General features: G+C 39.7%; 1 protein-coding gene across 8 annotated transcripts in view; it reads left to right on the top strand.

Annotated features, from left to right (window-relative positions):
- The window catches only part of SPAST (spastin), a 48,859-nt gene that overhangs the window by 16,236 nt on the left and 18,774 nt on the right, over nucleotides 1-13,849 (top strand). For 6 of the 8 annotated variants that reach the window (XR_009448010.1, XR_009448011.1, XR_009448009.1 and 3 more), the window contains exons 4-12: nucleotides 2,286-2,381; nucleotides 4,531-4,718; nucleotides 5,404-5,537; nucleotides 5,821-5,914; nucleotides 7,685-7,759; nucleotides 8,862-8,933; nucleotides 11,548-11,623; nucleotides 11,868-11,959; nucleotides 12,115-12,194. Coding sequence is in view for 5 of the 8 variants with exons in the window: in XM_059660195.1 (XP_059516178.1) it covers nucleotides 2,286-2,381; nucleotides 4,531-4,718; nucleotides 5,404-5,537; nucleotides 5,821-5,914; nucleotides 7,685-7,759; nucleotides 8,862-8,933; nucleotides 11,548-11,623; nucleotides 11,868-11,959; nucleotides 12,115-12,194 (907 nt within the window). In the remaining 3 variants the exon portion in view is untranslated. The remainder of the gene's footprint in view (nucleotides 1-2,285; nucleotides 2,382-4,530; nucleotides 4,719-5,403; nucleotides 5,538-5,820; nucleotides 5,915-7,684; nucleotides 7,760-8,861; nucleotides 8,934-11,547; nucleotides 11,624-11,867; nucleotides 11,960-12,114; nucleotides 12,195-13,849) is intronic. The other 2 variants (XM_059660197.1, XM_059660196.1) reach the window with 1 other exon arrangement.

Here is a 13,849-nt window from a genome sequence, read left to right as displayed (position 1 = left end):
CTCAACCCCCCAGCCGTCCAGGGCCAGCCCGAGGCACAGGCAAGCCCGAGGCTCAGGTAACCAGGGCCGGCCGAGGCTTGCGCTGCCGGCAGTGGCAGCAGCAGAGGTGTGATGGGGCGTCGCCTTCCCCTGATCGCCAAGTCGCCTCCCGCCTCTGAGGGCTCCCGGATTGTGAGATGGGGCAGGCTGGGCTGAGGGACCCCTTCCAGTGCATGAGTTTTCATGCACTGGGCCTCTAGTCTATAATAATAAAAGTGTGATATGCTAATTAGACCGGACAGCCAAACATCATTCCTGACTTCGGGATGAAGCCGCTGCAGCGGGGGCCGAGGCAGAGGCGGTTAGGGATGATCAGGCAGGCAGGCGAGCAGTTAGGGCAATCAGGAAGGCAGGCGAGTGGTTAGGGGCGATCAGTCAGGCAGAGTGGTTAGGGGCGATCAGGCAGACAGAGTGGTTAGGGGTGATCAGGCAGGCAGGCGAGCAGTTAGGGGTGATCAGGCAGGCAGGCAGAGTGGTTAGGGGTGATTAGGCAGGCAGGCGAGCAGTTAGGGATGATCAGGCAAGCAGGCGAGTGGTTAGGAGCCAATGAGCCTAAACTGGCAGTCGTTAGGGGCAATCAGGCAGGCAGGCGAGCAGTTAGAAGCCATCGGGCCTAAACTGGCAGTCGGACATCCCCTGAGGGGCCCCAGATTGCAAGAAGGTGCAGGAACCTGGGCTGAGGAACCCCCCTCTCTTGCATGAATTTTGTGCACCGGGCCTCTATCCTTATCTAATAAAAGAGAAAAATGGTAATTGGCGTACGACGATACCCTTTTCATTGGCTAATCAGGGCTATATGCAAATTAACTGCCAACTAAGATTGGCAGTTAACTGCCAACTAAGATTGACAGTTAACTGCCAACAAGATGGCGGTTAATTTGCATATGTAGGCACAATGCAGGGAGGCGAAAGGGAAAGCAGGAAGAAGCCCCCTGCCACTGACAGTGATCAGAAACCCAGGGGGGAGCTAAGAGCTGGGGGGCAGGGCAAAGGCGGCCGTGGGGCCGCCTTTGCCCTGCCCCCCAGCCATGATCGGAGAATCAGGCGCCTTTTCCGCCCTGGCCAGTGATAGCAGGAAGTAGGGGTGGAGCCAGCAATGGGAGCTGGGCACGGTCGAAGCTGGCAGTCCCGGGAGCTAGGGGTCCCTTGCCTGGGCCTAAAGCGAAGCCCACGATCGTGGGGCCGCTGCAGCTGCGGGTCCCCGCCGTCTGGGCCGGACGCCTAGGCCAGAGGCGTTAGGCCTGGGCAGGGGCGGAGCCTGCAACCGCGGGGAGCTGGGGGTTGCCTGCCCAGGCCTGACACCTCTGCCAGAGGCCTCAGGCCTGGTCAAGGGGCCGATCCGGTGATTGGTGATCGGAGGGTGATGAGGGTCAACTCCTCTGGCCGAGGCATCAGGCCTGGGTGGGGGGCGGAGCCGGGGATTGGCGGGATATGATGGTCCCCTTGCCCAGGCCTGAAGCCTGGGTCAGAGGCGTCAGGCCTGGGCGGGGGCCAGAGCCAGTGATCGGGGGGAGATGGGGGTCCCCTGTCCAAGCCTGACACCTCTGGCGGAGGCGTCAGGCCTGGGCAAGGGGCCGATCAGGTGATCGGAGGGTGATGGGGGTCTACGCCTCTGGCCGAGGCATCAGGCCTGGGCTGGGTGCAGAACCAGTGATGGGGGAAATGAGGCTCCCCTGCCCAGGCCTGACGACTCTGTCAGAGGCGTCAGGCCTGGGCAAGGGGCCGATCCTGTGATTGGAGGGTGATGGGGGTCAACGCCTAAGGGCTCCCAGTATGTGAGAGGGGGCAGGCTGGGCTGAAGGACACTCCCCCCCACACACACACACACACACACAGTGCACGAATTTCGTGCACCAGGCTCCTAGTATTTAATAAATATATGGATGGTATAAACCATATTCATTTATTTATCTCCATGCTGCTCTTTCTACCCAATGACTTGGACATACTAGATTTTCAGAAAATATTTTCTGGTGATAATAGTGATATGGAACTGCCTCAGGTTACCAAACCTGAATAAGGCATATTTTTAACATAGCCATTCATTTGTTAATTTCTGTTGCTATTTTAATGTCTGAGTTTTTACTAATTATATTTTTAGGAGAATTTTATAAAAATGCAAGACCCTTCATCATGTAATAATCTTGTAACACTTTTAACTCATTTTTCATTTTCACATGTATCATTATGTTCATTATGTATTTTTTGTTGTTGTTTATTCTTTCTTACCCCCCTCTGTTGCATAGAGAAGCTGCAACCAGTTTTGCAATTTTCCAAATCACAAACAGACGTCTATAATGACAGTACTAACTTGACATGCCGTAATGGACAGCTCCAGTCAGGTGGGTTTAGGTTAACTAACATGTAAAATAATAAAGTTTGCATGCAAAGTAAAGTCCCACTTAACCTGATAATGTTGATTTGATTTTATAGTGGTAGTTTTGATTGTGTTTTGTTTGCACAGGGCTATGTTGAAAATACAGTATCCCTATCATTCATAGTGTATAAACATGTAACAAATAAGATATAGCCATTGTCAATGTGCTTTTTTGCAACCTCTAATTTTTGAAATTATAAAATACAAAGACTCATTTTTCTAAGTTTAAATTATTCTTTTGTTTCTATTGTATTTTTAGCTTTTGTAGTTTTTTCCATGGGTAGCTAAACCAGGTTTTTATGAAGAGGTGTTTTCGTAAGATAAATTTTTATTTTTCTTATAAATCAGTTTTCATGTATGCTATACATGAATGTTTTATCATAATACCTGCTAGAAAAAATTTGAAGCTGAATTCACAAAGTGAGGAGAAACACTGGAGTACTATTTTTTATTATGGGTTAAATTTGTTTTTCATGAACTTTCAGGTATGAACTCTTACAGAACATTAAAGGCTTTTTAAATTTTGTTTTGGTGGGAAGAATCTTCCTTTCCTAGGTTCTCTGACATCTTGGTCAGTTTTATTGGTGACTTATTCACATTAGTTTCATGTCCGGAGCTTAAATTTTATTGATGTAAATATTGCTTTGTTTAAATTGTAGTAAATTAAAAAAAAAAAAAAAGGGGGAGAAACACCCTTAGTCCAGACTGTAAGACCACTGCCTTCTTTATTCATATGTAATACAAAACTTACAAGATTTCAATAGAGAAAAGTTAGTGTAAGTGGATTTCTATAGGTGAAAGAGACAGTTGGTCATTAACGAAATCTTTCCCTGTGGTTTCAGTGATCCCTTAGATTTTTCACTTAGGTTTGATTTCCAGTTCAGAGCTCTGCATCAGTAGCTATATTTCTCTTCTCATTTCTTCCTGTACCTGACTTAAAATAACATTTCAAGTAGAGATAAATATTTTATCTGTTTCTCTTAGCACTGCTGTGAAACGCTGACATTTTCATAAGGAACTTTTTGAAAAGAAAGAAATGTAAGAATTTACCACATATAAATAGTTAAGCTTCCAAAGTACAGATTTGAGATCCTAATAATCCTACCAGGATAAACGGCAAAAATTTCCTAGCCTTGAAAAGCTTATATGCATTCCCGTTGTTGTCTAGAGTCTCTTTACTTCATACCACGTGCGTGGTCCCCTTATATTTTTCTGCCAAGAAAAATTTTTATTTATTTCTTAAATAAATTTTATATATATATAAAATACAAAGACTCATTTTTCTAAGTTTAAATTATTCAATATAAAATCAATATAAAATATAAAATCAATATATATATTGATTTTAGAGAAGAAGGGAGAGAAAGATAGAAACATCAATGATGAGAGAGAATCATTGGATTGGCTGCCTCCTGCACGTTCCCTACTGGGGTTCAAGCCCACAACCTGGGCATGTGCCCTTGATCAGAATTGAACCTGAGACCCTTCAGTCTGCAGTTTGATGCTCTATCCACTGAGCCAAACCAGCTAGGGCTGGTTGATTTTTTTTTTTTTTAATATTTTTTGCCCCAGCTGGTTTGGTTCAGTGGATAGAGCTTCGGCCTGCAGACTAAAGTGTCCCAGGTTCGATTCCAGCCAAGGGCACATGCCCAGGTTGCGGGCTCGATCCCCAGTGTGGGGCATGCAGGAGGCAACCAGTCAATGATTCTCTCTCATCATTGACGTTTCTATCTCTCTATCCCTTTCCCTTCCACTCTGAAATCAATAAAAATATTTAATAAACAAATAAATGTTTTTTTATTGGTTTTGGAGAGGGAGAGAGATGGAAATATCAGTGATTAGAGAGAATCGTTGAATTGCTGCCTCCTGCAAGCCCCACTCTGGAGATCGAGCCCACAACCTGAGTATATGTGGTCTGACTGGGAATCAAACTGTGACCTCTCAGCTGGGCCCATTGCTTGATTCTTGTTTGTGACCTGATCCAGGATTGAACCTGCAACCTTTGCATATGGGTATTACGCTCTAACCAACTGAACTACTTAGTTTTTATTATTACTTCTATAATGTTAAACCACAATTTTCTAATCATAGCGATTTTACTATTTCCTTAATAGAAAGTGGAGCAGTTCCAAAAAGAAAAGATCCCTTAACACACCCTAGCAATTCGCTGCCTCGTTCAAAGACAGTTATGAAAGCTGGATCCACAGGTCTTTCAGGCCACCACAGAGCACCCAGTTGCAGTGGCTTATCCATGGTTTCTGGAGTGAGACAGGGCCCTGGTCCTGCAACTGCCACTCATAAGGTATTTGGAGATAGAATTGCAAATAGAAAAATTTCAACATGATGTGCTTGCTTCAGTTTATTACAAGTACTTTATGATACCTTAAAGCAGTGGTTCTCAACCTTCCTAATGCCATGACCCTTTAATACAGTTCCTCATGTTGTGGTGACCCCCAATTTCATTGTTACAAATTGAACATAATTAAAGCATAGTGATTAATCGCAAAACAATATGTAATTATATATGTGTTTTCCGATGGTCTTAGGCAACCCCTGTTAAAGGGTCGTTCGACCCCCAAAGGGGTCGCGACCCACAGGTTGAGAACCGCTACCTTAAAGGATTGATAAGTTTCCATAAAATTGAATATAATTTTTCTTTAAAAAAAAATCAGGGCAACTTGCTGTTAAAAAGCATATCTTATTTTACCTCCTTTTGATCCTAATTAGGCTTTATTTATAGTTAGTTTGCTTATCCAGTTTTATATAATGCTATGTAGTTCATTTTAATTTCGTTATTCTTTTAATTATTTAAACCTATATAAATGTTTTGTAACATTAAACATCCATACAGTTCTAACAAGGATCAAAATTACATGATTGCATTGATACAGAGCATTTTTGAATATCTGTGAACTTTAAAGTTAATTCACTTGTGAAAAGTGTAAATGTTAGGTTGTATTTTCACGTTAAAACTTGTGTCCTTTAAGAGTACACCAAAAACAAATCGAACAAATAAACCTTCAACCCCTACAACTGCTGCTCGTAAAAAGAAAGACTTGAAGAATTTTAGGAACGTGGACAGTAACCTCGCTAACCTTATAATGAATGAAATTGTAGACAAGTAAGTTTTGCCATCTGAACTATTTTGTTTTACAGTTTCTATTTTTGAATCTTATTTATAAAATGTATCATGAGTGAAATAGTTAAATACTTGTCTAATTTAAATATTTAGTTCTTATAATGGTTTTTAATTATACTGTACATGTAGAAAATGATTGTTTTACTGATTACCTATAGTTTTCACAGTTAACATAAAATGACCATGTTTCATAGACCATAAACTGTGTTTTATAATAACTGAAGCATATTTCTATTGTGGAGATAATTGAAATTCTGTTTCTTAGTGGAACGGCTGTTAAATTTGATGATGTAGCTGGTCAAGAATTAGCAAAACAAGCATTACAAGAAATTGTCATTCTTCCTTCTCTGAGGCCTGAGGTAAGGGTTATATATTATTATTTTCTGTAACATCATCTATTACTGAATCTGCAGTAGCATTAAAGAAATGTTTGAGCTATGCTAGAATGATTAATTCATATCACAGTAGATATTTTTAGGGCAGGGAAATGATTATGTATGATACTGTAATAGTGGATTACATGATACAAACAGTGAACCCTAATGTAAACTATGGACTTTAGTTAATAATAATGTATCAATATTGGTTCATTACTTAAAATAAGTGTACCACACTAATGCAAGATGTTAATAATGGGAGAAATGGGAGGTTAGGAGTTATACGGGAACTCTGTACTTTTCCATTCAATTTTCTGTAAGCCTAAAACCTCTAAAAATATATATAATTTTTTTAAAAAGTTGAGTATCACCCACTTCAAATGCTTCAACACCTTGCCTGGCTAGGATGGTTCATATTGGTTGAGCATCATTCCATGTACAAAGAGGTTGCTGGTTCGATTGCTGGTCAGGGCACATTCCCCAGTTGACAGCTGGATCCTCAGTAGGGAATGTGTAGGAGTCAGCTGACAGTGTTTCTCTCTCATCAATGTTTCTATCTCTCTCTCTCTTTCTCTCTCTCTCTCTCTCTCGAATTAATAAAAACATATTTTGGGGGGGGAGTTCATACACCTTCACTATTAATTGAAGTGTTATCAGCCTGGTGATTCACCGTTGACTCTTGCTTAAACCCAATGTCCCTGAGTCTGGAGACTCTGGTTTAATTTCTCTAGAATAAAACTTCTACCTGCTTTGGTTATGGAAGAGGAATACTTGCCTAAGTGCTGTTGGTGGGGCTGGGGAAAGGCTTACAGGAACATATCTTCAGTTCTTCATACAAACTTTTAATCATTTCTGTTTTGGGCTGCCTACCTTACTGATGCTTTCTCTGGTACCCGATGCCTCCACTTCCTGAGCTTTTCCAGGGTTTTTTGTTCATACTAGAGGCCCAGTGCATGAAATTCATGCACTGGAGGGGGAGGCGGTCCCTCAGGCAGGCCTGCGCCCTCTCGCAGTTGGGACCCCTCGCTCCTTACCGCCCGCCTCCTCGCTGCTCCTTAGCGCTGCCCTGGAGGCAGGAGAGGCTCCCACCACCGCCACTGCGCTCTCCAGCCATGAGCCAGCTTCTGGCTGAGTGGCACTCCCCATATGGAAGTGCACTGAACACCAGGTGGCAGCTCCTGCATTGAGCATCTGCCCCTGGTGGTCAGTGCGCATCATAGCAACTTGTCATTCTGCCAGTCAGTCGATTTGCATATTAGGCTTTTATTATAATGGGATGAGCTTGCTCCTTGTATCTAGCTATCCCTCCACAAGCAGGCACTTAGATTTTAGCTCCCTCAGCTCTGCTAAATAACTTACCACACGTTATCAATTTTCCATCTACTAACATTTGTTGTGTCCTGTGTTGTCTCCTTTCCTATTCCTTCTATTCTTTTTCTTTTGAAGATTTTTATCTTTTTACTCATTTACTATTATTTTGGTGAGATTTCTAAAGGAAGTAAAGAAGCATACCTATGTTCAATAATATGGCTTGTTCAAAAAGTTGGCTTTCATTTTGATCAATGAGGATTTGGTTTTATTTTGTTTTCTTCTGTTTTTAATAATTATACTAGTTTATTGTGATCTCTTTAGAGCTCTGGGCATCTCTGTTTTGGAGGATGCTACTAAAATAGTCCTTTTTAGATGACAAATAATTTTTAAAATCCCTGGAAAAAGTATCTTCAGAATCATAATTGTGTGTATATGTTTAAGTTGTTTACAGGGCTTAGAGCTCCTGCCAGAGGATTGTTACTCTTTGGTCCACCTGGAAATGGGAAAACAATGCTGGTAAGAATTCTTTTTAAATTTGAATGTTCTATTAAGATATTAGGGCTAATAATTTTGAAAAATTTTACATTGTCCCTGAATCTATTATGATTTTTTTAAAATTTATTATTGGAAGTATTATAAATGTCACCTGAGTCTACTATTTATGATTTGCTTTTTTAAAAATATATTTTTATTGATTTCAGAGAAGAAGGGAGAGGGAGAGACAGATAAGAACATCAGTGATGAGAGGGAATCATTGATTGACTGCCTCCTGCACGCCCCCACAGGGGATCAAGCCTGCAACTCGGGCATGTGTCTTTGGCCGGAATTGAACCCAGGATCCTTTGGTCCACAGGCCGATGCTGTATCCACTGAGCCAAACCGGCTAGGGCTATGTCTTGCTTTTTGTTAAAATATACTTTTCTAAATTTTCAAACTAGTTTTCAATGACAAAATAGATGGAAAACCATACATATTATCTTCAGTAATATGTTTGGGCAAATTAAATTTAATAGTGTAATTTTTATTATTTTCCCAATTTAAATAACATTTTTACCTTAGAAGAGCTTACTATATTGAGCATCTTCCTAATCCTTGATTTTTTTATCTTAACAGCTTTATTTAAATAATCAACATGATATAAACTTTTTTCCTTTTTTTTAATTGAAGTATAATTGACACACAACAGATTTTTTTTTTCCTAATTACCTTTTGCCAAAAGTTACTAGGATGTGGATACCTCTTTCTTCTGCATAGCTAGATATTCTAGAGGGAAAAAGTAAATAAGGAAAGAGTAACTTTTTTCTTAGCTATTTATCTTTCTCTAGTTATCTTTCTATAACTAGGAAGAGAATAACACCCCCTTTATTTTTTTTATTTTTTACCTCTCCCTGTCTGTTTTCCCTTAGGAAAAGAAGGGAGTGGAAAGAAGCACAGCCCTTCATAGATTTTTTTGCTCATTGCTGAGAAGGGAACACATTGCCATATACTAGTACTAGGGACTGTTTCATGCCTTATATTTTTAGAAATTCTTTTCTTGTACTTAAGTTCTTCAGATGTATTTATCATTTTAAAGCAAGTTATGGAACTAATATAATATTTGCCCTTGTGATTTTTAAAGGCTAAAGCAGTAGCTGCAGAATCTAATGCAACCTTCTTTAATATAAGTGCTGCAAGCTTAACTTCAAAATATGTGAGTATTTTTTCCAGTATTTTCATGTTTTAAGTTACTGTCTAAATGTTAATGTTAAATGTAAATGGTAATACCATACACCAAAATACTTGTCTGTGAGTTTTATACCTATTATTCAGAGATGATGAATATCACTCTTCATAGTAGAAAATCATGTACATTTTATTAAATTCTTTTAAAATTAGAATTGTTCTGTTAAATACTAGGGCTGTGTAACAAAGTACCATAAACTGGTTGACTTAAACAACAGAAATTTATTGTCTTACAGTTTTGGAGGCTAGAAATCCAAGATCAGATATTGGCAGGGTTCTCAATTGTGTAAAGTAATTAAAAGTAACTATAAAACAATACCTCTTTTCCTGGTTACATTTTGTTTCCTATGTGAAATTCTGTTAGTAAAATTGTTATTAATGTTGGTTTATCCACCTTATAAACACTGTCTTGGAAGCTGGAAGAATGGGATTCCAATCTAGCTTTTACATTCAGAGCAGGCCTTAAAGTATCACTTCAGGCCTTACTTCATTCATAAAGTGTTAATGTCATATAACAGGTGATCTCTCAGCCTGCACCCTTGAAGCTCTGAGCCTCGGTTTCTCTTGTAAAATGGGGACAGTAACGTCACATACTTGATAGAGGAGCCTGACAAATGAGGAGTGAGTGGGAGGAGTCAGCCCTCGCCGGCACAGGGAATCACTCAGCAGAACTATAGCTGTCATTTTCAGTGCATCTTCACACGTTGGGATTAGCGGAGGAGGAAGTGGATTGGAACCCATGGCCACCGAGTGCTCAGACCTTTGTTACTCAGGAAACGCAATCCTTCACAGTGATGTTTGGAAAACAAACACCAGGATGAGTAGAGTCTGGCCAATTTTTGCCTTGTTAAAAAACAACAACTTCCCCCTGCCCCCCGCCTCCCCAAAAAAACACACACAAAACAAAACTATTTCTAGAGCAAGAAAGAATAAAAGTGTGTATCATTTAGGTAACTTTTGGCCAAAAAAAAAGGCAGTGCCATTAATTAAAGCATTAATTATTTCACCTTAACAAGATCTTGGAACAGGAACTCCCAAACTTCCCTCGGTGACTCAATAGTGTGTGAAAAGCCTGGTGCTGTCAATACCTCCACTGTCATCTTTCAAGAGTTGACCCCGTCTCCCCTCAGTGGCAACGAGGCTGCTGGGTGCCAAGTATCACACCTTCCACCACAGCATCCCAAGCAGGAAGGAATTTCCCCTCATTCTCTTCCCCCTTAACAAATGGAAACTTTGCCAGAGAGACTTCCCATAGGTCTTATTAGCCAGAACCGGATCACATGACACCCCAACACCAATTGCTAGCAAGGAGAATAGCTTACACAGCTGGACCCCAAAATTCAGGCTTCTGTTCAAGGAGGAAGCCTGACCCGCAGGGGAGCCCTGGAGAACCTCGGAGACCCTACATCTGAGAACAGGACAAGAATATTTGTTTTGATAATTCCAATCCGGGGCCAGATCTTTTTTCTTTTTCTTCTTAATGAAATTTTCAATAAAAAGAATAGATGCCACCTAGGACAGGATAGTTTTTACAGATTACCCCAAATCTCATGATCCTTTTGTTAGATGCTTTGGTGAATAAAGTGGTTTTAGTATGGTTTCTTAAGAGGTGTACATAGACCTCCTGGACTACCTAGAAATATTTTGATACTAATTGATAGTGATATTGTGAGAATAAGTTTTCAAGATGTTCTTAATAGAGCAAGTTTTGTTCAGTAGAGCACTTTCTAATTTACCTACTTTTATATAAATACTAGTAGCCCATCACGCAATATCGCGCGCAGTAGGCCGCCCACCGCTTCTGCGGGAGCAGGCGGGAACCACAGCACGCCGCAGAGATCCGTGCTGCTTCCACGGGAGGCGGAAGCGAGCCGCCAGCACCCATGGGAGCCAGGAAGGAGCCATTCCACTTCCGCAGGAGCTGGGAGGCGGGAGGGAACCGCGCTGCTTCCCTGTGAGGTGGGCCCACCATGTCCTCTCTGGGCCTGCATTCGGCCACGGAAGCTGCGGGCCGGCCCCCCATCCCTGTCCATGTCTGCTCCGGCTCCAGGAGGCCCGCCTGAGCCAGGGCACCCTGTCTCTGTCTCCGTCTCTGCTCTGGGCCTCACCTGCACATGCAACCTCCTCCTGTCAGGTCGTGACCCGTTACGGCGTCCTGGCCTATTTTGCATATTTCCTCTTTATATGTATAGATAGATACATGGCCTGCAATCTAGGGTTAAAGGAATATGTACAGCATCTTTCTCTCCTCTCTTACTTTTTCTTCCCTCTTGTTTTACCTTTGACTAAAAGCTATTTCATTCTCAAGTTTTAGGAATGCAATTTCAAGCAAAACATATATTTTATTTTTATAGTACTTACCAGACTGTATTAAATAATAAATAAATGACCTATTTTGTAAAATTATAAGGGATATTTCAGTAAACTCCGGTACCCTCTTCCCAATTCCTTAAACCAAATCTTTGGTTATTGTAAAGAAAGGAAATTAAATTCCTAGGTTCTAGACTTTCAATCATGAAACTTTAAAAGCTGGAATAATGTTACATTGTATGAATGTGATAATGTGTAATGCCTTCTTTTAGGTGGGAGAAGGAGAGAAGTTGGTGAGAGCTCTTTTTGCTGTGGCTCGAGAACTTCAACCTTCAATAATTTTTATAGGTAAGAACATGTTTACCTACTAAGTTAGTTGACCCTTTGTGAAATTTCCCTCTCCATATACAAGGGGTATTATAGGAAAGCTTATTGGAAAGGAAAAAGTTTTCAAGAAAAACAACGTTAAAGACTATCTAATGAATTGAGTAGGACCCACTGTATTAATAATTGAAGTAGTAAACTAGATTAATCTCAGATAACTCATATAGTTTGGCTTTTAATTCAAGTCTTATCCTTGTATTTCCTCTAGATGAAGTTGATAGCCTTTTGTGTGAAAGAAGAGAAGGAGAACATGATGCTAGTAGACGCCTAAAAACTGAATTTCTAATAGAATTTGATGGTGTAAGTATTGGTTCTGATATTTTTAATGTGGTAACATTTTAATGTATATATTTTCCTATTAAATGATCCAAATTAGAGATACAGATATCTTTATTATGTTTTACTTTTTTACTACTTTCTCTAAAAGTACTGAAAACAATATTTTTGGCTTATAGGTACAGTCTGCTGGAGATGACAGAGTACTTGTAATGGGTGCAACTAATAGACCACAAGAACTTGATGAGGCTGTTCTCAGGTAGGAAGATTTATGTAGAAACACACATTTATGACAGATATGTTTAGTCATGTGTTCATCTCACATATTTCTTATTTCCTTCACTCTCAATTTGAAAACTAAATTCAGTCTTTTCTACCTTATATTCATCCTCTGGCCTCTTGTTATCAACTGAAGTTTTTGAGGCCAGGGCCAGCAGGATATCAGGAAAACTGCTCATTTTATGGCTTTAGGCAAACTGCTTATTTCTTCTGGGTTGGATTAAATTATCCTACAACTTCAAAATTGATTCTTACCTTCTTTTACTGGGCTTCATGAGAAGCTGATAAAATCAGGTTTTATGGGAGTAATGTTATGTTCTCTATTCTTATGTGTTAGAACAAATTTATCCCCTTCGTACTGGGAGGACAGTTTGATTCAGCATGAAATCATTGAGCCTTCCTTTCTTTTCCTGAGGAATCTATAACATTGTCCCATTGTTTCTAGGGTTGGATGTTGCAGTATAAAAATCTGAAGCCAGCCTGCTTTTATTAATATTTATGATTAATTTAATTCTTTTGTTTGTACTGGATACAGTTTCCAACTATTGAAATCTAGTAATTTGAAAAATATGTTGATTGATCTGTGTTTATTTTTCCTGGGATTTGATGATCATTTAAATTGATAGTTTGGAACCTCCTTTGTTTTGCGAAAGTTATTTTGAGTACTATCTTTGATTTTTTCCCCCTAATTCATTTTTCTACTAATTTTTTTTTTCTACACACAACTTATGCATTATGTTGCATCTTTTTTTCTTTCATCTCTGTAATTTCCATAATCATTTTAAACTTTTAGGTCTTTTTGTTTCGATTTGTCTGTTTTCCAGTTTGTTGTCCTTATTTCTTATCTCCTTTCTGCTACTACTTTGGCAACCTTTGTTTCTCTGGTGGTTTTTGTTTTCTTTTTTATTGCTTTCCTTATCTCTGTGGTCCATTTTTTCATCTCCCATTGTCTCATTTTCTTGAGCCTTTGTATATTCATTTTCATGAGCCCTTGTATCTCTGTGAACTCGTTTCATAGATTTTTTCCCATTAAATTATTATATTTCATGGAAAGCTATTTGGTTACAATTTTAATTCACTCTATGGCAGAATCCTGTTGTACATGTTCTCCATTTTATTTATGTTTTATATATTGTATTCTTTACCCCTATTTTGACACTATTTTTTAAAAAATTGATTGTCTTTTGCCTGTTTTGCTTTATTTTTATTTGAATAAGGGGAGTTTTTTTTTAAAAAAAAACACCTAATTTTGGAAGGATATTTTAGGAGGAGAGCTAGAAAATTAAGATACCAAACAAGTATTTTGAGTTGTCCCATGAATAGCCTGGACTGACAGGTAGTCTCACTAATTCAGTAGTAAAGCCATATCTGATAAACAAGTGTTTGTGTGTAAATAAGACATTGGGTTGATTTAGTCGTCTTCAACTAATAAAGGCAGTTTGTCATCTTGCCAGACAGACTGATGTTTACAAAGATGATATGTCTTTGAGTCTCTTTGTTCAACCTCACGTTCCTTGCCATTGCCCTGTTATTGGCCAAGGTTCACAAGATCTACGGAGCCAGTCTTCATATGCTTGTTTAAATGTGGGGAGTTTGGTTTTATTACCCCTCAGAATATGCTCTGTCTCTTTCCTT

This window comes from Myotis daubentonii, chromosome 12, assembly GCF_963259705.1.
Source record: "Myotis daubentonii chromosome 12, mMyoDau2.1, whole genome shotgun sequence".
Classification (NCBI taxonomy): domain Eukaryota; kingdom Metazoa; phylum Chordata; class Mammalia; order Chiroptera; family Vespertilionidae; genus Myotis; species Myotis daubentonii.
Note: the sequence above shows the minus strand (reverse complement) of the source record. Positions and strands in the feature narration are given on the sequence as shown.